The sequence below is a fragment of the Hordeum vulgare genome, chromosome 6H (assembly GCF_904849725.1).
Source record: "Hordeum vulgare subsp. vulgare chromosome 6H, MorexV3_pseudomolecules_assembly, whole genome shotgun sequence".
NCBI lineage: Eukaryota > Viridiplantae > Streptophyta > Magnoliopsida > Poales > Poaceae > Hordeum > Hordeum vulgare.
In genome coordinates, this window is record NC_058523.1 from 4054874 (window position 1) to 4082399 (window position 27526).

Sequence of the window (27526 nt, forward strand, 5' to 3'; positions counted from 1 at the left end):
GGCTCACCTGAACCCTTTCCCCTCTCTCTCGCAGGTCGTTGGTTTCCCTAACCGCCGCGGCGGCAGCGGCGGCGAGCCGGCGACTCTGGGTCATGTCACCACCATCACATGTAAGCCCAATATCCGCACGATCCCATCTCTCATCCTCTCTCGGCAGAAGAGCCCTAGGCGCACACCCCCCTCCCCTGCTCGATTCTTTGTTTTCGCGCGACCTACAACAGAGCGAAATCCTGTGTCGGCAAGGCAAGAACTCAGACGCACTAGGAGGAACTTAGCCACACTTTTCTAGGGACGCAAAGGGTGAATCTTAGTTTTTCTTTTCTTTCTTTATTCTTAATTTCTGATTTGATGTCGCTATATTGATTCCTTGCAGTGAGTCATGTTCAAAGACATCCTCCAATTCATTAGGATGATCAGGGATCGAAGAGGAGCGTCGGTACATCATCAGCACACCCCGCTGCTGACCCCCCTTCTCCACCCATCCAGCGGCGTACAGGACGTCGGCAAGTCCAGCACCCCCTTGGCCCCTGCCTCCTGTCCTCTAGCTCCAACAATTTATATTTATTGTTAAGGTACATGAATCAGTCAGGAAATATTCTGATATTTATGTACATTGACTTGGTTCTTGAGCAGGAGTTAGTGCAGAATCAATATCAGAACCATCAGAAGTTCAGGATTGGACGTGGTGTTATTTTGTTCCAATTTCTGACACAACCATATGTGTATGCATATCTATGTTATCTGCAGTATGCTGGCATGTTCAAATCATCGTGGTTTTATCCAATATTTACAAGTTATCTCCGCTTTTGACAAACTGCACTTTTCAGTATCTCCGTTGCTTACAGTGCTAAGAAGCTTGGTTTTTGTGTAAAAATTATTTCTTTGTGGTTTTATCCAATATTTACATCTCTTCAAAATCTTAACATATATAAGAATAGGATTTTTATTTTACTTCCATGTTTACATCATGAATGCCATGGTTTTGAACATTTATGTCAGCTTTTTGTTCATTTGCTATATAACAGTCGAAGGTAGGAGTTTGTGGCTCTGTGATTGTAGTTCTATATGATGATGTGCACCATGTGTTTTCTTAAACTACATTGCCAATCATGACCGTCAGTCATTGTCACATCGCATTCACCATGTAGCCCAAAGGAGAGCTACAAAATTGTGCATCGGGTATGTTGCTTTGCTTCTCCTAGCATACTGCAGCGACAACTCTTGCTTGCTTCATCTTGTCAATTGTCACTTTTCCGTTTACTGTTGGATCTTAGTCTGGATTGCATTGGTTGGATTTCACCTGGTTTCACTCATGTGATTTAGCTTGTTGATTTGGGGCTAGGATTTAGGGAACACAAAAATTAGGAAGCTTGGCCGAATTTACGGATCAATGAAAAAGATGACATGGCAATGTATTTAATTGGAGATGAGGATTCCTGACTACTTGGTATGTTGGACTATATGGTGGCATATACAATCTGGCCTATTGATCACTGATAGCATGAATGGTTCTTCCGATGAAACACATGTGTGTTGGCTTTCATACGATGTAAGGTAAGCATTGTTTTGATTGAAATGGTTAGTTGTGAGAGGCTATGGCTGGAAAATATGTCCGCTAACTCCGTATCGGTAATTGATTATGTTATATAGTTGGAAAATAAAATTGTGCTAGCATTTGCAATCTCAAGATTAGGTCTGTATAACTATCTACATATAGGAAAATCTCTATAACTTTGCAATATAATAATTATATGCCAAATTATTAGCATTATGATTTGGAACAAAAATATTCTAGGATTTTTTATTCTTACATTAGTATTTGCAATAAATGTTCCCTTCATTCTTAAGGTTGAATAGTTTTTAAATTATATTGTCCTTCTTTTCTAGAATTATCCTTTTCTTACATTACATTTTAGAATAAGGATGTCTTATATTTTCTTGGGATTCTTGCCAAATGAATCATCCTACTTTATATATTTTTCTCTTCGGAACCTGTTACAGCGGTCTGTCATGGGCATAGAACATTGTTGCATCTTATTTGCATGTGTAAAATTTATCATAATATTACCCTTTCTATTCCATATTTAGTTTAGTCCAGTTTAATCCTCACATATGTTCATCTTTCCATTCATCAGATTCGACGAGAGACTGGTGCTGCTGCGACCATAAGAGCCGGTGATTTCTATACATGCATTGTACCAACGAAAGCTACCATTGATCATGTAGCTTTCCTTGGTAAGAACTAAGAATAATGTATGCTCATATTTGTATAATTTTTAAATATGTGAGTTCGTAATGTATATCACAAAGTGCAGCCAAACAGTTCATTAAATACTCCCTCCGTTCACAAATTTAACATGTTTTAACTTCTTTCTTTCAATCGGATGTATATAGACATGTTTTATTGTGTTTGTTCACTCTTTCCAATCTGTATGTAGTCCATATTGAAATATCCAAAACATCTTATATGTGAGAACGGAGGAAGTAGTATTTTTGCAGTGTCCTTGATTGTTGTTATTTATACTGAATTTCATTTGTGTTGATCTAAACAGAAAGTTCATTGTTGCATTTTGGTTATGTATATGTAGTACTATTTTTTTCTATTCAAATATACATGATTCAAGCATTGAGAGTGTCATACGCACCAATAGTTGAAAGAGCTAATCCATCTACTGAGAACGCTGGGAAGCTTTTCACATGCCCATTGACCAATGCATCTGCTACTTAGTAGCATCAGATAACCCATCCTCTAATTGTATTGCCGATGTCATATACATATATGTACAAAAAATATGACTTTTTAAGGATGTTACACTATTATTATTTTTGGCGTGTCTTGCTGAGAAGTTTTGTCAAGATTAGTACAATAGTCATTAGCTCAGTATCATGGAATGCCATTTGGCTCCACTTTCCTTCTACGTTCACCTTTTGGCACATTGGTCTAAATGTTAGGTTGTAGATTTATGACCAAGCTTATGAGATGTTATAAAAATCTCAGTAGACATGAAACTAAGAGGATGACAAATGGTTCAGAAGTTCTTTCATTAAAAATAGAAATTTAGTTCTTCCAATATATTGAAAAAATAGACGAACGCAACAACGCGCGCCACTCATGATCTAGTGAAGATGAGAAGGGCTGTGAATAGGGCTCACAAAAAAGGCATGTACATTATTTCACTGTCGTCACCCCATGTTTGTCTCTTGATAAAAGAATTTCCCATTCTTGTGAGACACTCTACAATCCACATAAGAGCGATGACTTGTGCGGCTCCATTTTATTTTATTTTTGGAAAATACAAAACATAGGTTCTTATAAAATAAGACCTTTTAAAACACTACTTTAGTGATTAAAACGTTGTATATTAGTTTACTAAGGTAGTACGTGTTAGAATTCACCAAAAAAAATGTTGCTTGTACCCAGAAATAATAGTCTACATTGTTATTTTAAATACCAAGCGGTTATAGCACTATCCATGACTATGAATAATCATGTTTTTCTCTCTTTTTTACCACTCACAAGAAGAAAAGTCAAGATATGTTTTAAATTTGTGGCTGCATTTTCTTTTAGAAAAAAAATGGAATAAAGTGCTGACCACGACTCAGGTGCCATCTTCTTTTCGCAATATAGTTCCTCACTACGGATATGCACAATGATTTTTTTCGAAACGATGAATGCACAATGATGATGATGATGAGAGCGTTTCTTAGATAAATTTCCATGTGTCCCAAAAGTTTAATTGTGAAATGGACTTGGTGAAGATCCTATAGAAGCAACGCACCGCACCGTGGAGAAGTAATGTCTACACCAAACCAAGATGATTTGAATTTTATCTAATTGATAATGGCTACACCAAACCAAGATGATTTAAATTTTATCTAATTGATTGGGTGGGTGTTCTTCTCTTGCCCTAGCGAGGCCTCTTGGGCGGGGCCATTTCTCTGAGAAGCCGGATGAGCGCGTCCGATCGCCTAGCAACCGTCGCCGACTGCGCCCCTCCTCCATCCTGCAGGAACAGCCATTAGGCCAGTCAGTTGGGTTAGAATCAGCCGGTCCAAAACCAAATGCTTCCACACGCAAGGGGGCACGCGCATGCATACCGCGGCCCTCTTGGAGTCCATGGCGTCACTGTCGAGGTTGGTGAACTCCTTGAGCATCATGTCCGATCGTGGCCGCAGCCTCCTCCTGCTTCACCAAACCAGACAACAGGTTGGTTATGTCAACTATGTTACAGATATTAATTACAAGCGGCCTTCCGTAAGCTCACCTTGTTGTTTTCTTTGTGTTTTCGCGAGGCTTTGAAGTGCAAAGGTCATCATTTGCTTCTCATCATTTAATGCAAGCGACGTGAGTATAAGGCCCTTCCCAGTGCATCGGTGCTAAGGGTGCCACATAGACAAAACAATGATGTGGCAAAGCAATTAAAGAGGAGAGAGAGCATTATGGTGCTCCCAGGAAGAAATGGTGCTAAGCGCGTCAACCTATGTAAAAACACTACCAACCAATGCATGACGAAGTTTAATTATTAAAGAATTTCATGAAAAAAGCTAAGCACCTATGCATTGGAGAGACTAGTTGCTAAGGTTTTAAATATACTTAGCACCTCATCTAAACACCAATGCACTGGAAGAGGCCTAAGAACAATTAGTGACAAAAAAATTATGTTGCACGACACTTGACGCCTACCGTGTTCTGCAGCAGCCTCCTTCACCGTGGGCTCGCATCTTTCTCGCTCATGCACCACTTCATCAGGATTTTGTTGAGCAGCACCCTACAAGAGAAGGAGGAAAAGTTGAAACGATATGCCATAGTTTCCAGTAGGACGATATGCCATAGTTTCCAGTAGGATCTTCCTAGTAGCAGAAACTGCATGAGCTCGAGTTACATGCAGTGGTGTCGTTTTGAGATACAAAATAATTGATCATGCATATTGATATTGCTTTCCCTATGCAGAAATCTCTCACAGTACTTTAAAGAGGACTGTGAAGAGTTCTCAGCTGTCTGAAACGGATTTATTTTCTTTCTTATGTTTAGGAGGAACTGATGCATACTGTCATAGAAAGAATGCAATATGCATCAGCCTGCCATCATGACCAACCATAGCATACTGAGAACATTCCAACAAATGTGCAGGGTAAACTTTTTCTGAAAAATCTAACTAACTGCATCGTATCTTATCCTTACCGTGTGGCGGTTTGCGCAGCGATTTGTGTGCGTATCGCATACATCACGACGCACAACCGCACTGTTTCTATAAGAAACACCCGTGTTCCTACAGTACGTGTGGGTACACTGTGCCCCAGAAAACGGCATTGTAGTATGGCTCTCTACAGTGACCATGTTTTTGTGTTGAGCATGTTTAATCCTTGTGATTGTGCTTTTTTTACCCAACAAATCCACGCTGTTCACATCTCTAAAATATAATGTTGACCAGTAGACAGATTCCAAACTAAAATATACAACAAAGTACGATACTAAGCTTCAAAAATCTACAACTAAGTACTTGTAATTTTGGCAACTAAAACATGTTTAATCCTGACAACTAAGTAATTCAAATATGACAACTAAATATGGTTAACATCTGGCAGCTGAGTGCGCAACCTAAATTTTTAATTTTGATAACCAAGTACTTGTAATCTGATAAGTATTTTAAATCTGGTAAAGAAAGTACTACTTGGTGGTTGCGTGTAAGCACCAGTGCATCTCATGACAAGCTTTATGAGACAACACGATAACTAGGTAGATTTAAAATGACAAGCATATCAGAATTTTGTGACAAATGTATTTGTTAGCTCTGACAAGATTTATGCGATAACATCCAAAAAAATATGACAATTAAATTATTTTTTGTCAGGTAAGTAAGTGAATAATAATATGATAAGTGAGTGGAACAATGTGGCAAACGGTGTGTACTCTTTGGTGCAGAACAATTTTAACAAACAGATGATTACTACTCTACACCTCATGTTAGGAATTTAAATGCTTCTCGTTCCTTTCTACGGACGAGAGTGTTTGGTGCATGATTGTGCTTTTTTTTCACACTTCTCGTGTCTGTTTTTTAGAGTCGCAGATAAGCGTTGAAAACTAAGTAGTTCTTAATCTGGCGAGTAAGCATTTTGTAATCTGGTAGCTAAGTATTTGCATCGAGACAATTAAGACATAAAAGCACGATCTAACATGTAATCTCACAATTACGTATTGTTAATTCCGACAACTTGATAGAATTAGATTGACTCGCACAACAATATTTTTTGCGACAACTAGGTGCTATAATAACCGGCAAGTTTTTGAACGAATCAACTATAATCCTTAAACATCACATTGTTCATGATTGCACTGACTGTAAATAGTGGATGCGACTTTTTTACGTGAATCCATTATTGACCAAGCCACTAGCTACTAGTCTTTTTCTCAAACAATGGCAGTATGCTTCAGCGATTTTAGAAACATGCGTGCGGCGCCGCTAGGTCCAACTTTCTTTTGAGTTGCAAAAACGAAAGGATTAAATGGTCACATACCATCCCTTGCAGCTCCATGGAAGATCGATTGTCTCCTATGTCAGAGTTTGCTTGCTGAGAGGAACTTGGATAATCATGATGCTTCATTTCTGTACAAAGATCAAGCGTAAGTTCAAAAAAAAGTACATCACTAGCAATGAAGAAACAAGCATAAGAAATGAATTTGAACCTTTTATATCGACAGTAGTTGAGTCGATGAAATTGTAGAAATAACATACATCTTTATTACATCGATAGTCCATCAATGAAATATTTATTACAGTAGTATGACCTAAGGTCAAATAAAACAAAATACCGCGGAAGCAAAGAAGTTGAACGAGTCCATCAACTCCACGAGCAAAAGTTAAGTGTAGAACATCGATCTATCACACCTTAATCCTCGTTGGATATATCTACAACATGATAGGTTGCAGCCGTGTCGGTCAGTACATGAAATGTACTGCCAATCACATCATAAAAGAGTATAATGTACATGCAATTTGGCTGGTGAAAAGCTATAAGTTTAGTTTTGCGTAAATCTGATTTTCCTTAATAAATTTTTTTTCTACTTCTACAAATATCATAAGACTGAGATGGAAACCTTAACTCAATCCATTCCTAAAGTTGTGTCAATACCTAGTTGATTAAATTAATAATGATGAGATCTCTCCGTATTTTCACTACTAAAAGTTTAAGTTGTCCGTAACTGAGGACACGGCTAATCGGATAGATTGACACTCTGCAGAGGTTGTGTACTTTATTTCACAAGACTCGACCACCTCCTTAATTGGAAGATCGAGACATAGTCTTTCCAAAGCATTTTCCATAACTCACGGATAGGTCGATACACCTACATCATCTATATTTGCTAGCCTATTCTGGAAGAGGTCATAACGTCTACTCAACTAAGCCAGAGCTCATATTGGTTTGTGGCTGCACACAGAAGCTTATAGACATGAAAATACGTTTCATCCATTTGTGTCTGGACGGACGGACCACTAGTGTGCACTCACATGGATTCTTCATGAATGCTTTCACTGTACTTCGTCACCATTCAAACCAATTTCCGCCCAGATAGTTCATTAGAAGTATTGGTCTTGATTACTACTTTGCCACTCATATCTGAATGTGAAAACACTCCCCAATCCACGTCTACTTTGGTGAAGCATTATAATCTAACACAATGGCAACAAAGTATGTACGGTTCAGACCACCTCATAGGAACTACCAGGTGCAAGCATAGTCAAGTGGCAAAATTTTGTACCATGCAATTCTACCACAAAAGGACTATGTGCATATAAAATCATAGGTAAAATCAGGTATGATCAAAATGTAGACTTGTCTTGATATTGGGAGTGAAAGTTCTAGAGAATGGTAGTACTCCTCTTCACCCTCCGGACAATCTAGCGCAAAAATAAAATAAATACACATAAACAAACATTCATACCATTCAAAGTAACACGCAACACAAATATTTCGCAAGAGCCAAATAAAAATCCAACACACGTAAATATCATGTAATTTTTCTAAGTATAAACCAAGGTGAAAATATGGTTCGAAAACGTAATGTGCACTAGTGTTCCTACAAGGCATGCTAGTAAAATTATCACGAACATAAGTTAAAAGAGTGAAAAAATATTCTGGCAATGAATCATGGCATAGGATTTATCTCGGGTGACGAAGTGCAAAGAGAATCAATTTAGACGTGCTTACGGTTTAGGTGATATGGCCTAATAGAGTTTGAATTGAAACCTGAACTTGCAAAAGTTTGCAATGATAGGTTCACTGGATAGAGTTATACGGTGAACGAAGGTACTTTAAGTAAGAAGACTCGGTCCGGCTAAACGAAAAGAACCACCGTGTGTTTTAAAAATAAAACCACGGTTAACCGCGTACCGGGTCAAAAAAACATTCTAGATCTAACTAAAAAAACGAGCTAATCTATACCTAATAATAAAGCGGCTATTGCTTCCATCGGAAAACCCACCACGGCATATTTTTATAAAAGCCCCTATAATTTTTGTTATTCAACCCGCGCTCCATCATTTATCTGCAACGCAAAAGGAAAAAATGATTCGTTGCAAAAATTATGCCAACGGACGGGGCGGTGGTTGTGAGCGGCGAGAGGAGGAGTGGGACGGCTGAATGGAACCAGGGGCTCGATGGCCTTTTACAGGCGCAGCCGGCAGTTTCGGGCGAGCGCGCCAACGGAGGGGCTTATCCCGTGGCCTCCGCTGGAGGTTGGGGACGATGGGAGGCGGGGCCCACGGGTCAGGTGCATGCATGTGTATATTATTTTTTTAACCAGAGAACGGTTTGAGCTCTAGAACTTTACCCACTAGCAAACATAAAATTGCAAAAATAATTTTGTACGCCATTACAGGATCCTTAGATAATAGTGAACATTATGCCCACCCTAAACGTTTTTTGGAAAATACTTTTCTCATGCAATAAATTTAACTTTGATCGGTAAGGTAACTTTCAATGCAACTTTGAAAACACTAAATAATATCCCAATACTTTTCCAATTCTTTTTTTTATTTGAGGAAGTCATATTATCCTCTGTCGTTTATTTTCGTTGAGCGTGAAAAATATACGAATGTCATCAACTCCAAAATGCAATAAACATGATATGCAAATGATGACTTTATTTTAAAATGTAGATTCATTCATTTTGCTACGTATGTGGTCCGTGTTAAAGTCTCTAAAAGGATTTATATTTAACAACATAGGGATTAATACCAAGCGGTGATGGCACTAATCATGACTACAAATAATCATGTTTTTCTCTCTTATTTGTGCCGCTCACAAGAAGATAAATCAAGATGTCTCTCCAGAAAAAAGGAGAATGTTTTTTAAACTTGTGGGTGTATTTGCTTTCGGAAATAGGAATTGCTTTTTAGGGTAATAACCCGCCAACTACAGTTCAGGTTCCATCTTCTTTTCTTTATATGTGTATAATTCCTCGCGGCCCATAAAAAAAAAACCGCAAACTATATGAGTGCACGATGATGATGAGAGAGTTTCTTAGATAGATAAATTTCCATGTGTCACCAAAAGTTTAATTGTGAACTGGGACTTGGTGAAAAAATCCTACAGAAGAACCACACCGTGGAGAAGTAATAATAATAGCTACACCAAACCAAATTGATTTGACGGTCTGAATTTTATCTAATTGATTGGGTGGGTGTTCTTCTCTAGCCCCAGCGAGGCCTCATGGGCTGGGGCTTTGCTCTGAGGAGCCGGATGAGCGCGTCCGATCGCCCAGCAACCGTCGCCGACTGCGCGCCTCCTCCATCCTGCAGGAACAGCCATTGCGCCAGTCAGTTGGGTTAGAATCAGCCGGTCCAAAACCAAATGCTTTCCACAGGCAAGGGGGCGCGTGCATGCATACCGCGGCCCTCTTCGAGTCCATGGCGTCAATGTCAAGGCCGGTGAACTCCTTGAGCGTCATGTCCGATCGCGGCCGCAACCTCCTCCTGCTTCACCAAACCAGACAACAGGTTGGTTGTGTCAACTATGTTACAAATATTAATTACAAGCCGCCTTCCGTAAGCTCACCTTGTTGTTTTCTTTGTGTTTTCGCGAGGCTTCGAAGCGCAAAGGTCCTCATTTGCTTCTTCCATGCCAAGGTTCTCTTTTTTATCATCCGCGGTTCCTTCTGCCTGGCAGTCCTTGGTTGGAGCCTTGGCATAAGCAAGACAACCAAATCAGGAAATGCAACTGTAGAAACAAAATACGAGTGGTATGACAGCATTATTATGAATAACCCTGGTAGAATCTGTCAGCTGCATCTATGATTTCGCGTTACACTACAGTATTCGGTAGTACTAACCAAGGCAAAAAACAATCTAATAAGTACCCAATTTCAGACACGAAGCAAAAGGGCTTACTATTGAAGCCTTTGTCTGGGGAAGTCCTTCATCCGGTACCTGTCGGCCATGTGCTGCAGAAATGCATCGATGTTGGTTAGGCGACTCATACCATCATTTAATGCAAGCGGCGTGAATATAACAACAATTAGTGACAAACGATTATGATGCACGACACTTGACGCCTACCGTGTTCTGCAGCAGCCTCCTTTAGCATGGGCTCGCATCTTCCTAGCTCATGCACCAGTTCATCAGGATTCTGTTGAGCAGCACCCTAGAAGAGAAGAAGGAAAAGTTAAACCGATATGTCATAGTTTCCAGTAGGGTGTTCCTAGTAGCAGAAACTGCCATGACCTCGAGTTACATGCAGTGGTGTCATTTTTGTTAGGCAAAATAATTGATCATGCATATTGATATTGCTTTCCCTACGCAGAAATCTCTCACAGTACTTTTAAGGAGGACTGAAGAGTTCTCAACTGTCTGAAACGGGTTTTTTTTTTTTATGTTTAGGAGGAACTGATATGGAGCATACTGCCATAGAAAGAATGCAATATGCATCATCCTGCCATCATGACCAACCATGGCATACTAAGAACATTCCAAAAAATGCGTAGGGTAACCTTTCTTTTGAGTTGCAAAAACGGAAGGAGTAAATGGTTACATACCATCCCTTGCAGCTCTATGGAAGGCCGATTGTCACCCGTGTCTGAGTTTGCTTCCTGAGAGGAACTTGGATAATCATGATGCTTCATTTCTGTACAAAGATCAAGCGTAAGTTCAACAAAAAAAAGTACATCACTAGTAACGAAGAAACAGGCATAAGAAATGAGTTTGAACCTTTTATATCGACATCATGGTGAATACTCTCCACTTCTGTATTGCTGCTTAACTCCTCTTCTTCACTTTGTTCCGTGGGAGCTTTCTCACTGACTTGTATATCAGTAAACTGTGCGGAAAGATTACATGGAACTATATGAAGTTCTGCAGAAATGATACATGTGTGTCAGTTGTTGTGTACCAGTTAGTTTAAGAGCTGTCAAAGGAAGTGAATATACAATTTGACCTGTAAAGCTTAGCTCAGATGGATCATCCAAATGACTGGGTGCATGTGTTACACCACCGTCAGGTGCAGATGTTTGCTCAGAACGGCTCTCAGAACCATCAGACTCCTTGTTGCCCACTTGTCCCATTATCTGAAATAAGAGAAACATAAAATAAAAAATGATGTTGTTCAGTAACAAGAACTACGTTCAAATGCAACGCAAAATGACTTTGCATACATGAGAAAGTGAGAAAATTGCATGCCCACCTCAGTATTTTCCTTTTTCAGATCGCACTTGGGTTCAGTAACATCAGGAGTGCATGATTCCTCTTTCTGAAAAAGTAGGATGGCATTGTATCAGTAGAAGATGAGGTGAATTTCTTCAACACTGGGTCGCATCACAAAAGGTTGAACTGTGTAGACACATTGCCCACAACGGAGTGCAGAATGTTGAAAGATAAGTATAAAACCTTCAAATATCTGGAGCTCAACTCTTGTTCATCTATCAAATTAGCAACAGAGGTATCACAGTCAACGGATTTCTCTGTTATAAGAAAATGGACTCAGAACCAAAACAACTATGTGCTGATATTGGTGAGGACATGTTTACTGTGAAAACATAAAAACCTGTCATATCACAATAAGCTGAAGACATTTCTGGATCAGAATATGTAGATTCTTCTGAGATCTTTTGTACCAGCTCAGTGCTCAACTGTAGACAAACACAAGCATATCAGCAAAAAAGTTCTAACCTCATATGTATGTCTTACTTCAGATAACATGAAAACAAGTGTCTGCGTGTCTTTTCACAAAGAGAAGCAAATATATGCAGAAGTTGGGCAAGAAAGTGCCGATTTCGTACAACAAAGAACACCCTACACGTCTACACAAGCAACATGAACACCCTATGTTACTCCTAACGGTTGCTCAGGCGTGTACAGCTAACCAGATCTCATGGCATATACAGTATTGAGATACAGACTTAAAGGGGAGATATGTTGCTTGCTATTGAGGCACAAGTAGTAGATAAAGCAGGGCAGAAGGTGATATGCAAAAAAGAAATACACATGGGCATTGGAGATATGCTAAGTTGCTTCTAGAGTTCTAATATTAAAGCATGCTTATTTGATTATTGCTTGAAATAGCAGAAAAGCATCTCACATATATACCTCCAAATCTAAGTCATTCATCATGCACATATAAGGCAGTACATGTAAATAGAACACCAAACGTCAGATATTATAATTTGAACCTTAACTTACATGGAAATTTTCTAATGCAGCGTCACTGGATACCATGTCAGTTTGATTAGATTGAGAAACCGAGCTTTGAGCAATTGATGCAGCATTACTTTCCTTAACATGGGTATCTTCAGCAATTGGAAACTTCTCGTGTGAACAACGAGCCTTCAGGTAGTCCAACTCCTTTTTCAGCTCTATATTTTCGATGTCTTTATCTCTGAGCAATTCTTGCATTCTTTTAACAGCAACCTCAGACTCCTATGAATGAAATACATGGATTAACATAATACAAGAAGGAACAATTACCAATGCACTTAACAGTAAATTTTGCTGCTTACCGAAAGCTTTTGTTTTGAAACAGTCCATAAAGCATTGAAAAGGTTCTTCATGATTTGTTCACTACGGGGCACTCTTTGCAGCTCTGAATTGAGATGTGCTTGCTGTACATTAAAACATGATGGAATATGTGATATGAGAGTATTCAGTAGAATATTGGTTATTTTAGTACCTATTGCGCATAGGTTTCAGAAGAAAACACTAAACATTGGCACATTGTATAAGAATCCATGCTTTTAAACAAGAGCAGTTTCTTTGAATTATATCAAACGGGAGAAATTATTAATCGGGCCAAAAATACAATCAAAAATGGCAAAATTTAACCATTCAATTCATAGGGGAACTGGACCATTATATGTAAAAGTCTATCCGAAATGCACTGTCAAATCAACATGCATCAGAAGCAAACATCTCAAGATGGTATTAATTATTGGAGGCTCTGCGCCAGACAGAAATTAAATACTTAAATGGGACAAAATTATTGGAAGATTTAATCAATTTGTACCGTAAGAACTTCAGGTTCGGGCTTGTTAACCTTCCTCTTTTTCTTGTTCTCTTGGCAAACAAGGGAAACATTGGTTCTCTTTTGGGAAACCAAGTCAGAAGATTCATCAAGGCTGGTGTACCTGAAAACATAACAGGAAATAGAATGAATGATAATTAATAAATGATAAATATGCATATGTATCAATGTAAATCTATGTTTACTAGCCAATGCGACACAATGACATAAAAAAACTAGCCAACATGAAGAACTTCGAGCTTTTTAATAGGGCAAACACATTCTAATGTATGTCTACATACATACGGACTACATACGGAGTAAAATGAGTGAATCTACACTCTAATGTACTCCCTCCTTTCGGGTTTATAGGGCTCGTCTCAAAATTTTCACATTTCCATTATATTAGGCTCATTTTGAGTGTAAATGAGGTAAAGTGCTTTGAGTCTCAGACCGTATTTAATTCATAGAGATAAGAGAAAGAAAATTAGTGGCTATGCATCCATCTTTTTCTACATGCATCATGCAAGTCCAATAAGAGGGAGGGTGCTATATTTATTTCTTCGAAAATCAAATTTGTGAGAAATATTTCATTGGCTAGTTAAAACTAGTGTCATCCACTCACAATTCACCTTGGTTGATGAGATTCCAAATTTGAGCACTATAAACTGAAAAGGAGGGCCGCAAACCGAAAAGGAGATCTCACATACAGAAGTACAAGATGGCAAAGAAGGCCGCAAAGCGAGCTGTGAGTGAAGCAAGGGGTCGGGCGTATGAGGACCTCTACCAACGGTTAGACACGAAGGAAGGCAAAAGGGACAACTATAAGATGGCCAAGATCCAAGAGAGGAAGACGAGGGATGTTGAACAAATCAGGTGCATCAAGGACGGAGCAAAGTAACTACTGGTGAAGAACGAGGAGATTAGGCATAGATGGCGGGAGTACTTTGACAAACTGTTCAATGGGGAGAGTGAGAGCTCTACCATTGATCTGGACGACTCCTTTGATGAGACTAGCAGGCATTTTGTGCGGCGAATCCAGGAGTCGGAAGTCAAGGAGGCTTTAAAGAGAATGAAAGGAGGCAAGGCGATGGGCCCTGATTGTATCCCCGTTGAGGTGTGGACAGGCCTCGGGGACATAGCGATAGTATGGCTAACCAAACTTTTCAACCGCATTTTTCGGGCAAACAAGATGCCAGAAGAATGGAGACGGAGTATATTAGTACCAACCTTCAAGAACAAGGGGGATGTTCAGAGTTGTAATAATTACCGTGGAATTAAATTGATGAGCCATACAATGAAGCTATGAGAGAGTCACTGAGCACCGGTTAAGAAGAATGACAAGTGTGACCGAAAATCAGTTTGGTTTCATGCCTGGGAGGTCGACCATGGAAGCCATTTTCTTGGTACGACAACTTATGGAAGATATAGGGAGCAAAAGAAGGACTTGCATATGGTGTTCATTGACTTAGAAGGCCTATGATAAGATACCACGGAATGTTATGTGGTGGGCCTTGGAGAAACACAAAGTCCCAGCAAAGTACATTACCCTCATCAAGGACATGTACGATAATGTCATGACAAGTGTTCGAACAAGTGATGGCGACAATGATGACTTCTCAATTAAGATAGGACTGCATCAGGGGTCAACTTTGAGCCCTTATCTTTTTGCCTTGGTGATGGATGAGGTCACAAGGGATATACAAGGAGATATCCCATGGTGTATGCTCTTTGCGGACGATGTGGTGCTAGTCGATGATAGTCGGACGGGGATCAACAGGAAGTTGAAGTTATGGAGGCAAACCTTGGAATCGGAAGGTTTTAGACTTAGTAGGACTAAGACCGAGTACATGAGGTGCGCTTTCAGTACTACTAAGCACGAGGAGGAGGGGGATGTTAGCCTTGATGGGCAGGTGGTACCTCAAAAGGACACATTTCGTTATTTGGGGTCAATGTTGCAGAAGGATGGGGATATCGATGAAGATGTGAACCATCGAATTAAAGCTGGATGGATGAAGTGATGCCAAGCTTCTGGCATTCTCTGTGACAAAAGGGTGCCACAAAAGCTAAAAGGCAAGTTCTATAGGACGGCAGTTCGACCCGCTATGTTGTATGGCGATGAGTGTTGGCCGATCAAAAGGCGACATGTGCAACAGCTAGGTGTGGCGGAGATGCGCATGTTGAGATGGATGCGTGGCCACACAAAGAAGGATCGAATCCGGAATGATGATATACGAGATAAAGTTGGGGTAGCGCCAATTGAAGAGAAGCTTGCCCAGAAGCCCCAGTGCATAGTGGACGGCTAAAGCATGTTGATAATGTCAAAAGAGGTCGGGGTAGACCGAACTTGACATGGAAAGAGTACGTAAAGAGAGATCTAAAGGATTGGAGCATCACCAAAGAACTAGCCATGGACGGGGGTGCGTGGAAGCTTGCTATCCATGTGCCAAAACCATAAGTTGGTCGCGAGATCTTATGGGTTTCACCTCTAGCCTACCCCAACTTGTTTGGGACTAAAGGCTTGTTGTTGTTGTTGTCGTTGTATAAACTGAAAAGGAGGGAGTATGTCTATATACATCCGTATGTAGTTCGTAGTGGAATCTCTAAAAAGACATATATTTAGGACCAGAGGGAGTAAGTATCTAACATTTCAACTATAGTTATGTATTTCCCTTTCTCCAAAGACAACAAAAGTCTGGGAGAAGGAAAAAAATAAGAGAAGTATGTCATAAAAGGCAAGGGAAGTACCTTATTTTCATGTAAGGAGATGCTTGTCTAAGCAAATATGATGTATCAGCGTAATCATCTTCTCCTGGTTTCACGTTTAAAATCTGAGAAACAGTAGAAATGGTAATTAAAAACAGTGCAGTTATCAAGTCAATATGCACTGTGTGGACCTCAGAGTCAAGGTGTCAAACTGTCAATGGCACACTCTTCCAGCATAAACATATAGAGATTGTGAATGACTTGCAAAAATGTGTCTTAAATTGAAAAAAATTCAGCAGGCATCCTTCATAATGGCCAATAGAATAATACTCCCTACGTCCCAAAATATGTGTGGCTGATTTGGCATAACTTTGTACTAAATCAACGACACTTATTTTGGACCGAGGGACTGGTACGTTTGTCAAGGTAAAAATATTTTGAACTAGTAAGATATGTCATTTGACGAGTTGTTGATAAGAAAAATAGACCATTTTATCTCAGAATGGCTTACCAGAGTCATCTTCTTTCTTCCTTCCAGGTAGTCTTTCAAGTACTTCGTCAACTTTCAAAACACAAAATATTTAGGCAATGAAAATAATAATATGTGTTACTAACTAACTAACATCAATGAACTGGATAATAAAATTTAAAACTAAAAACTCATAGCATATACAGGTTTATAGAGTAGAAAAACAGAGTAATGTCTAATAGCAAACTAGTAGTGTATACATGGAATCCAAGCTGCACAAGTTATAATACAATATATAGGAAGTCAGTAGCTTAGTTGGGGATGGAGGTATGACTATGAGCACATTAAAAATGTTATGTTCATAGGCACATTTCTTATTAGATCAATATTTATTGACTGTTACATCCCTACCAGAGAAAGGGAAGATCTCCATTAAAAATATTATGTTGATTGGAAAAACATGTGATGGGCATTGTTTCAAGACAAGCCAACAGAATCAAAAAGGGAAGATTCAAGATCCATACTATGTTTATTTCAAAAGAATACATTGTCAGCAGACATACCATTGAGTTCTTAAAATGTTTCTCCAAGGTTTTCTTCTGATTTTTCTGATGATCTAACAAAGCCTGCAGTTACCAAAGTTGAAAAGGAAAACTATCATTAGCTGGCAGGCGCACCTCACTGGTAAAAAATGCATTTTGCAAGCACCATCTATTGTGCATAAAGAGCATCAAATGAAAAGATATTTTTACCCTCAGACAGAGACCGAAAACCATGGATGTGTTGTTGATAAAGTTACTCTCTAACAACCTTGAACCCTGGAAATCAAAGATTAAGAGTTATTTAGACCATTATCCAATAGAAGAAAAGGTGTCATGACATTGTTCTATGATTACTGCTATACAATATAATTAACGATGATAGACAAATAAACCTTATTTCCAGTATTCTTTTTTCGCTCTGCCCCAGCAAGGTCGGCAATGGTCAGGACAGGCCCACTAATCGGGTGCTCACTTTGTTGGTCAATGTTTTTATGAGCAGCACGTATAATGATAATACACTGTGACCGACTGCAATACAATATGAAGTTAATCTTAACATCATCATATATAAGTGCAACTAAAAAATTCGAAGGAAAACCTGAAAACAAAAGGTGTATAAACTTAGGAAGGAAACGCAATAAGAAAACAATGCCCATTTTTCAGGATAAGTGCTATTTATATGAAAGATATGCCAGGAAATCAATACAGAGAACATGCCTTGACTCCATATTAGCGTCTGTTGCAGCTGTGCTACGCTTAAGCATTCCACGAGAAAGTAAACTCTCAGCATCCATGACATTTGAAATGGCCACCTGCAAAATAAATAACAGTGAGCATCTAATTTTATCTTATTGCCAGAATGGCGAGCACCATATTGCATGCTACTACAAAAACTACTCATATCAATGCAGTGCATATCAACTGGAATGTGCCATTCCAAGACCCCATCTTTGAGGTTGGAAGCCAAGGTTAATTAGAGCAAAGAAGTGCAAATTCCTTAAAGGACTGGAAACAGAAACATCTCATTCATCTTCATTCTGATCGTGAAATTTAAGTTATCGCGAAGTCGTGGTCATCACATTTAAACTGACATCAGAGTAAGACTACTATACGCGAAAGTATTCATGTGATCCCAAGCTCCAGTGTCCCCGGGTGAACAGTAAAAAGCTCAAAAAAATCTGAACTTTTTTACAAGAAACTTTGATGTCGTCTCTGTTAGAATTATAATATAAGTCATGTACCCTTTTGTATTTATCCCAATATATAAGGGGTTTCCTGCATATAGTCCACCACCTGTACATGTATATATACTGGCCTATGGCCTCAAGGGAATACAAGTTGCTTATTCCTAACATGGCATTAGAACCTAGGTTCTTTTTGCACGCGCAACTCGTGCTTTTCCCGATCTAATCTTCCCCACCTCGTCCCGCTCGCCTCGTGGTGGAGCTCCGGCCGCGTCGCTCCTATCTCCAGATCGAGGCGGCTTCCTCCCGACCAGATCGAGGCGGGTTCCCTCCCGTCAGCCAGATCGATCAGATCGAGGCGGCTTCCTCCCGTCAGCCAGATCGACCAGATCGAGGCGGAGGCGGCTCCCTCCAGTACGCATGGTCAGCAGCTTCCTCCCGTCAGCCAGCTTGACCAGATCGAGGCAGAGGCGGCTCCCTCCAGTACGCGTGGTCAGCGGCTTCCTCCCGTCAGCCAGATCGAGGCGGACACGGCTCCCTCCAGTACGCGTACGCGGCTCGCCAGATCTGACGCCCCATCTCGCCAGATCGAGTCGGCCTGTTGTCAGACATGGTCCTGGTTCGTTTGACTGAGTTCCTAAAAAAAAAGTCTGCTGCATCCGGCTACGTCGCTGTTCCTCGTTGTCCGGTGATTTTTGATGGCACTAACTACACCGAGTTCATTGGCTTCATGCGCATTCACATGCGTGGCATCCGCCTATGGGGTTTTCTTTCTGGCGAGGTCTGTTGTCCGTCATGTCCAGTTCCTCCCGTGGCTCCCACTCCGCCGGCCCCACCGGCTCTTCCTGGGGATGCTTCTCAAGCCGCAAAGGATGCGGCTAAGCTTGCTGATGAGTCCGCTGTGAGTGCCTATGATGAGAAGGTCTTGGCTTATGACGAGGCTCTTCAGGTGTATCGTGATGCTCTGTCCGTTTACACCCAGTGGCTTGATGATGATGCTCGTGCTGCCGCTGTCCTCACTGCTAGTGTTCTGCCTCAGTTTGCTTCTGAGTTTCTGGGCCTTCCTACTGTATTCGAGATGTGGACCCGCCTTCGTCAGCGCTATGAGCCCTCTGGTGATGCCTTATACCTCTTTGTGGTCCGTCAGGAGCATGCTCTTCAGCAGGTGACTCTACTGTTGATGACTTCTATGCATAGAGTTCTGCTATCTGGCGCCAGCTTGATTCTCTCCGCAGTGCTGGTTGTCGTACTTGCCTATGTTGCCAGGCTGTCCAGGCCGACTTGGAGTTTCATCGCGTCTACGAGTTCCTGTCTCGGCTCCGTAAGGAGTTTGAGCCCCGACGTGCTCAGTTGTTTGCTCGTGGTCGCATTTCTCTCATGGAGGCGCTTTCTGAGATTCGTGCTGAGGAGACTCGCTTACATGGCGCTGGTTTGCTGGAGGTTCCCTCGGTGCTCGCTGCTCGGACACTTTCTACGCCACCTGCTGCACCGACTCCTTCTCGCTCGAGTGCTCCGCCGCTCTTGCCCACTCCTGGCGGCTCAGGTCGCCCCCGTCCACATTGTGACTACTGCAACAATGATGGTCATATTGAGTCCCACTGCTACAGGAAGAAGAAACACTTACGCAAGGCGCGATCATCATCTACAGCGACTTCGTCATCTACCTCGAGAACTTCAGCCATCGCTTTGACTGAGCAGGATATTCTGAGACTTAAGCGTCTGCTCGCTGCTTCAAGCTCTTCCTCGACGGGTACTGTTGGTTCTGTGACTGAGGCTTCCCGCACTGAGCAACCACCTTCTACACAGTCAGGTACATCCCCATGGGTTCTGGACTCTAGAGCTTCCTTTCATATGATTTCTAATTCTTCCACTCTGTCCTCTCTTCGATCACTTGATTCTTCTGTTCATGTCCTCACTACTGATGGTACTCCCCTTTCTGTCGCTAGTAGAGGCAATCTTACCACTCCTTATTTTGTTCCTGATGTTGCTCATGTTCCTCGACTTACCATGAATCTGTTTTCCGCTGGTCAACTTGCTGATTCTGGTTGTCGTGTCATCCTTGACCTTGACTCTTGTTCTGTCCAGGACCGTCGCATGCACACTCTGGTTGGGGCTGGTCCTCACCGCCGTGATTCTCAGGGTCTTTGGGAGTTGGACTGGCTTCATGTTCCTTCCGCTGCCCACTCTATCGCCAGTTCTTCCGCTTTGGTCGCCTCGGTTACTGGTTCCCAGCAGTGGCATCATCGACTTGGTCATCTATGTGGTTCTCGTTTGTCGTCGTTAGTTCATCGAGGTCTTCTGGGGTCTGTCTCAGGAGATGCCTCTTTAGAGTGTCAGGGTTGTCGTCTTGGCAAGCAGATTCAGTTACCATATCCACATAGTGAGTCAGTGTCTAGCGTCCTTTTGATTTAGTTCATTCCGATGTATGGGGTCCGGCTCCCTTCGCTTCAAAAGGGGGTCATAAATACTATAATATTTTCATAGATGACTTCTCTCGTTACACATGGCTTTATTTCATGACTTCTCGTAGTGAGGTGTTGTCCATTTATAAGCGTTTTGCTGCCATGGTCCATACTCAGTTCTCTTCTCCCATTCGTGTGTTTCGTGCTGATTCCGCTGACGAGTATCTCTCTAAGATGTTGCGTGCTGTTCTTGCTGAGCAAGGGACTCTCTCTCAATTCTCTTGTCCTGGTGCTCACGCTCAGAATGGCGTGGCTGAGCGCAAGCATCGTCATCTTCTTGAGACGGCTCGTGCATTGATGATTGCTGCCTCTCTCTCCCGCCTCATTTTTGGGCTGAGGCCGTCTCCACCTCCACTTATCTCATCAATCTCCAGCCTTCCGCTGCTCTACAGGGTGGTGTTCCTTTCGAGCGTCTTTTTGATCGTTCTCCCGATTATTCGATGCTTCGCTTGTTTGGTTGTGTTTGCTATGTTCTAATTGCCCCCGCGAACGCACCAAACTGACCGCTCAGTCTGTTGAGTGTGTCTTCTTAGGCTATAGTGATGAGCATAAGGGCTATCGTTTTTGGGATCCTACTGGTCGTCGGATGCGTATCTCTCGGGATGTGACTTTCGATGAGTCTCGTCCCTTCTACCCACGCCCATCTTCCTCGACCTTTTCAGTGGAAGATATCTCTTTCCTCACTTTTCCTGACACGCCTATCACACCCGTCGAGCCTTTGCCTATTCGTTCCGCTCCCTCTGCTTCTCCACCTCCAGTCGATTTGTCGCCACCATCTTCCACGGTCTCCTCGCCTAGCATGTCACCGGATTCTACACCTTCATCTCCGATGACTTCTTCGTCGCCACTACCCGATTCTACCTTGGCGATTCCTCCTTCCATTGTTCCATCTTTTCCTCAGTGTTACACTCGTCGTTCAAGTTCTGCGGATGCCTCTGTGGATGTGTCGTCATCCTCGTCTCAGCCTACTTATGGCTTGCGTTCTCGTCCTCGTCTGCCTGTTGATCGCTTTGGATTTTCCACCGCTGGTGCTGCTGTTCTTGAGCCGACTACTTATCATCAGGTTGTTGTTCATCCTGAATGGCAGTTTGCGATGGCAGAGGAGATTGCTGCTCTTGAACGCACTGGTACGTGGGATCTTGTTTCTCTTCCTCCCGGAGTCCGTCCCATCACTTGTAAGTGGGTCTACAAGGTTAAGACTCGCTCCGATGGTTCTCTTGAGCGTCACAAAGCTCGTCTTGTGGCTCGTGGTTTTCAGCAGGAGCATGGTTGTGATTATGACGAGACTTTTGCTCCTGTGGCTCATATGACCACCGTTCGTACACTTCTTGTCGTGGCCTCTACACGCCACTGGTCTATCTCTCAGCTTGATGTTAAGAATGCTTTTCTTAATGGTGAGCTGCGTGAGGAGGTGTACATGCAGCCACCACCTGGGTATTCTGTTCCTGATGGCATGGTATGTCGTCTTCGTCGCTCTCTCTATGGCCTTAAGCAAGCCCCCCGCGCCTGGTTTGAGCGTTTTGCCTCTGTGGCGACTGCCGCTAGTTTTTCACCCAGTGTTCATGATCCAGCATTGTTTATTCACCTTTCTCCTCGTGGTCGGACTCTTCTTCTCTATGTTGATGACATGGTCATCACTGGGGATGACCCCGAGTATATTGCGTTTGTCAAGGCCCGTCTTAGTGAGCAGTTCCTTATGTCTGATCTTGGACCTCTTCGCTACTTTCTTAGGATTGAAGTCTCTTCTACCTCTGATGGCTTTTTTATATCCCAGGAAAAGTATATCCAGGATCTTCTTGCTCGTGCTGTTCTTACGGATGAGCGCATTGTTGAGACTCCTATGGAGCTCAATGTTCACCTCCGTGCTACTGATGGTGATCCCCTGCCTGACCCGACACGTTATCGTCATCTTGTTGGCAGTCTTGTTTATCTAGTTGTCACTCGTCCGAATATCTCTTATCCGGTTCATATTCTGAGTCAGTTCGTCTCTGCTCCCACATCGGTTCACTATAGTCATCTCCTCCGTGTTCTCCGATATCTTCGGGGCACGATCTCTCACCGTCTCTTTTTTCCTCGCTCCAGTTCTTTACAGCTTCAGGCCTATTCGGATGCTACGTGGGCTAGTGATCCTTCAGATCGCCGTTCACTTTCTGCTTACTGTGTTTTTCTTGGTGGTTCTCTCATTGCTGGAAGACGAAGAAACAGATTGCAGTTTCCCGTTCAAGTGCAGAGGCTGAGTTGCGAGCAATGGCTCTTTTGACGGCAAAGGTGACTTGGTTACGGTGGTTACTTCAGGATTTTGGTGTTTCTGTCACTACACCGACTCTGCTCTTATCTGACAGTACAGGTGCTATTAGCATTGCGCGCGATCCTGTGAAGCATGAACTCACCTAGCATATTGGTGTTGATGCTTTCTATGTGCGCGCTGCTGTGCAGGATCAGGTTATTGCTCTTCAGTATGTGCCTTCCGAGTTACAATTGGCGGATTTCATGACGAAGGCCCAGACTAGAGCACAACATGGCTTTTATCTCTCCAAACTCAGTGTTGTTCATCCACCATGAGTTTGAGGGGGGGGGGGGTGTTAGAGTTATGATATAAGTCATGTACCCTTTTGTATTTATCCCAATATATAAGGGGTTTCCTGCATATAGTCCACCACCTGTACATGTATATATACTGGCCTATGGCTTCATGGGAATACAAGTTGCTTATTCCTAACAGTCTCTACATGCATGACAATTTTCATGATTTTTTTTTCGAAAGTACGCCAATAGCATACCATATTTTTATAGAAGAGAGCAAACGCAATATACAAGAAGCCTGAAGTAGATGCGGGCAACCACTCTCGGCAACGCCCGATTTACAACCAGCCTAACAAATCTAAAGCCTACTCTCTCACAAAACGCGCTAAACCACCACCACCCACTCTAGCTCGCTTCCAGTCCTGGACTTCCCGTAGTATGTCAATCCTAGTTGTCGGCCCTTCGTCCTTATCTTCCATCCCATCTGGAGTGATCGCCATGCCAGCCACCAGCCCATCCCGGGCCCACCAGCCTCGATGGTCCCATTAACATCAACCGACGCGGCTTTGCCCCCTCCAACTTGTGGGCGCATGGGGTGTGCCTCCGCGGCGTTGGCGCAGTGGAGATTTGAAATTTCGACGTGATCCTGCCCGACCAACCGCCTAAACTACCAAGCCGGTCAAAAGCAGACTGACGAACTGAGAGTCAATCCTGAACTCTTGCCACCGGGCCCCGCCCCCTGTTCTCTTTAGTCGGGCCCATGGGTGGGAGCTGTCACCCCCTCCACCACCGTGCTTCGGCTAGGTTTCCCAGCAGCCATCATTCCAGCCATCGCGCCGTCACGGCCACCAGCATTGTCTCCACGCCGGTCCCGGGTCACGAATTGCCAACCAAGGTGCCTGGTTTGTGCACCCCCTCCCCTATCCAACTCTTGATCCGGCAGGCCGCTCTACCCACTGTCGGACGAGCCGCCGAGAAACCATGGCTCCTCCACCTCCGAAAACGACGAGATCGAGTCCAAATGAATGAGCACCTGGTATTGAAGCGTCTTTGGCTCGAACAGCGCCCTCTGCTCCTCTGGCTATGGCACCGCCAGCCACCGTCGGGTGAGGATCTGCTCCGGGTCCGCCGTCCAGGCCGTCAGCTTGAACTAAGACATGTCGGCCCGCGAGGCTTTCTTCGGCGCGACAAAGTCGATGATACACGCCCCTCCTAGGAAGCTCTCAACCACCTCTAATTCCCACACATGAGGAGGAATTCCCTTGATCTCCAGCCTGACCTTGAACCGCATAGACGCGAACACCTCCTGCAGCTGCCTGATCCACTACCTAAAAGACAGCCTTTGGCCATGAAACTACAGAGTAGGGCACAAACCCATCCTAAACCGGTCCTCCTTCCTTGCAAAAAACACCAAAAAATCCTCCGACCTGAATCTGTGCATCGAAACTCTGTTCACCTAGATGTCCATCCTTTCTTGCAAAGCCCACAACACCGGATCCGGCAAGATCACGGACCTATCACCACCAACGCACACCACCATGGCGTGCTGAAGTCAGCTCTCCAGAGCATCCAATGTCGACGACCTCCTGAGGACACAGAGCTCCGTCGAGTCCATCTCCCGCTCAGACACCGCCTCCAACCGCGGGGCAGCCAGCCAAGGCCAGGCCACATGCGTCAGGGGGTGGCAGCGACAACGGGGGTTGGATCCTGGGCGCAGCGCCATGGCTGGCCGAACCCCCAACGCCCCCGCCTCGGACCGGCGAGCCACCTTGGCCGCGGCCTCCCGCCTAAGCTCCTTGATCAGCGACAGGCTATGCGGCCTCTTGCACTGCTTGGCGACATGGCTCGGTAGACCGCAGCGGAGGCAGACGAGATCGTTGGTGCAATCCTTCAAGAAGTGGCCTTTAACCAAGCACTGAAAGCACTTATCTCTCATCTCCAGCAAAACTTCCTTGCGAGCGGGCGAAGAGCGGCGAGGAGCGACCTCCGGCATCCTCGCCCCAATCATGCGCCTCCGTAGGGACTTCTTGGACGCGGGGGCCTCTTGCCAGGGCGCGACCCGCCTACACACCTAGATCTGCCACGGCGGAACCCTCAAACCCTGACGAGATGCCGAGACCAGAGATGACGGGACGCTCCCCGCGAAACATGAAGGTCACAGAGCGTGGGCTAGATGACATGACGACCGACGGGAAGCTCGAGGTGGCCGCCGACGTCAGAACAGCAGACGGTGGGACGATGGATGTCGTCGCCGGAGTGGCACGCGGCGGGATAGTGGACGTCGGCATCGGAGTGACGAACGGCGGTGAGGGCAGGGGAGTGCGCTCACTCCGCCCGCTCTCGCTCTTGTGTTCCACTTTGTGACTCCTTTGATCAAATTTTCATGATGAAATGACATTTGTGGAGTTGTGAGCAAAAAAACAAAAATGATGTTCCGAAGTGCTTTCAAAAACACTTTTTTGGAACATCAATTTTGTTTTTTTGCCCACACCATCACAAATGTCATTTCATCAAGAAAATTTGCATGCATGTAGAAAAAACATCAATGTTTCTTGTAAAAAAAATCAGATTTTTTGAAACTATTTACTATTTTTCTGGATTTTACTGTTCATCCAGGATCACTGGAGCTTGGAATCACATACTCCATATCCTACTATATGACGCTATCAAGCATATTCAAAGTGTTGTTCCTAATTTCAAGGAAAGTAGGCCAAGTGAGATGCTAGATACCTCTTTAAGGCCTTTAATTGTTCCTGACTGCTGGAGTACAAGTTCTGCTGCATCGGACAAAAGATCGAGAATCCGTTCTCCTTTTCCTTCACAAAGAATCTCAAACACTGACAAGTAAAACGATCTGCAAATATGACATAGAACTCATCAAGAGAGTATTTGTGATTTAATTGCTTCCACCACAGCTAGAAAACCTAACAAATAACTTGCAACTGTAGATCATGTTAAGTTATAAGCTGCTCGCGAGAGAATCCAAAACTGTAAAACTTTTTTTAGTTTCAGAATTTACAGACTTGCATGCTTCAACAATCTTCTGAAGATTTGCGGCATTTGGCGTTAATCCTAGCACAGACCTAGTACTAGATATGCAGATTATACATTAGTAGAGTGTACCAAGCTGGTGTACCTTGGCGATTGGTTGCCACCTTCGGATTCATCCGCCGCAGTGAAGATCTTCTGTAGCGTCTGCGGTACTAAGCCGGGATTTCTCGCAGTACCAAAGACGGTATGCGTCTTGCCGGACCCCGTCGGACCCATGGCAACCAGAAGGCCGCTCTTTCCTCCCAAGAACTCGTCCACTAGCGGGTTCATCACTTGAGTAAAGATATCATTCTGCACGGAATTGTAAGGAGAGATTAATAGCATGCCAGCAAATACTCCTAGGTCTAAATGCAGTAAACATCAGCAATGGCATCTAAATCATAGCGTGTTCAGGTCCAGCAAACGTCATCTAAATCATAGCCCCGTAGAGAAACACTCCTAGGTCTGTTCCGAAATCGACGGTCTAAATGCAGTAGCACTAAGATAGTAATGCAGTGAACATCAGTGTGATCACATCAGAATGCACAGGTGCAATGCAAATGCAGGTCAAAATGGAGCCGAGTCGTCATGGTTCTGGTTACAGCAGCTTGTTCTAAGCGAGAGGGGATAATCTCGTAGGCAAAGCCTGACATCAAAATCCATAGATGCAAATGCAGACCAAAATGAGGCAGATTCGCAAGGGTTTGGGGGTTATACCTGCGTGGAGTCGGGCGGCAGGACGGCGGAGAAGCCGTCGAAGACCTCGGTGGCGGTGCGGCCGCGCCTGTGGTCGACGAGCTTGGCCTGCGGGACGGTGAGCGCGACGGAGCCGGGGCCGGTGGCGACGAGGCAGACCCCGGTCGGCGGCGGCTTCTTGGGCGGCGGCAGCTCCTTGGCCTTGGCGCGGGCGGCGGCAGGCCTGCCGCCGCGCTCCCGCTCCGGCGCTGGGAGGGGGCGGATGCGGAGGTACACCTTGAGGCGCTCCTCCGCCCCCGCCGGTTGCGACGAGGTCGAGGAGGTGAGCGCGGTGGCGGCCGCGGGCGGAGGGGAGACGGCGACGTCGGCTGGGGTGGGAGGAGGAGGCGGGAGAGGGGAGGCCGCGACGGCGGGTTCGGCGTCGAG

At 43.7% G+C, this 27526-nt stretch overlaps 1 protein-coding gene across 4 annotated transcripts; it reads right to left on the reverse strand.

Annotated features, from left to right (window-relative positions):
• Positions 1-3893: 3893 nt before the first annotated feature.
• Positions 3894-27251, reverse strand: LOC123402204 (kinesin-like protein KIN-6). Of its 4 annotated transcripts, none has more exons than XM_045096092.1 (23): positions 27122-27205; positions 26511-26716; positions 26105-26228; positions 17923-18017; positions 17598-17733; positions 17416-17481; positions 17227-17289; positions 16706-16756; positions 16237-16319; positions 13492-13612; positions 12989-13090; positions 12672-12908; positions 12037-12121; positions 11880-11953; positions 11677-11742; positions 11431-11560; positions 11205-11348; positions 11033-11121; positions 10557-10641; positions 10389-10441; positions 10057-10181; positions 4099-4183; positions 3894-4004 (listed from the first exon to the last, which is right to left on the reverse strand). In XM_045096092.1, exons 2-23 carry the CDS (start codon positions 26693-26695, stop codon positions 3909-3911), a joined length of 2295 nt encoding a protein of 764 aa, XP_044952027.1. In that variant the 5' UTR covers positions 26696-26716; positions 27122-27205; the 3' UTR covers positions 3894-3908. The 4 variants fall into 4 exon arrangements, with proteins under 4 accessions (XP_044952027.1, XP_044952028.1, XP_044952025.1 ...); XM_045096093.1 differs by lacking the exons at positions 3894-4004; positions 4099-4183 and adding exons at positions 9508-9794; positions 9890-9977 and having other exon boundaries at positions 27122-27251; XM_045096090.1 differs by lacking the exons at positions 3894-4004; positions 4099-4183 and adding exons at positions 9508-9794; positions 9890-9974.
• Positions 27252-27526: the final 275 nt, after the last annotated feature.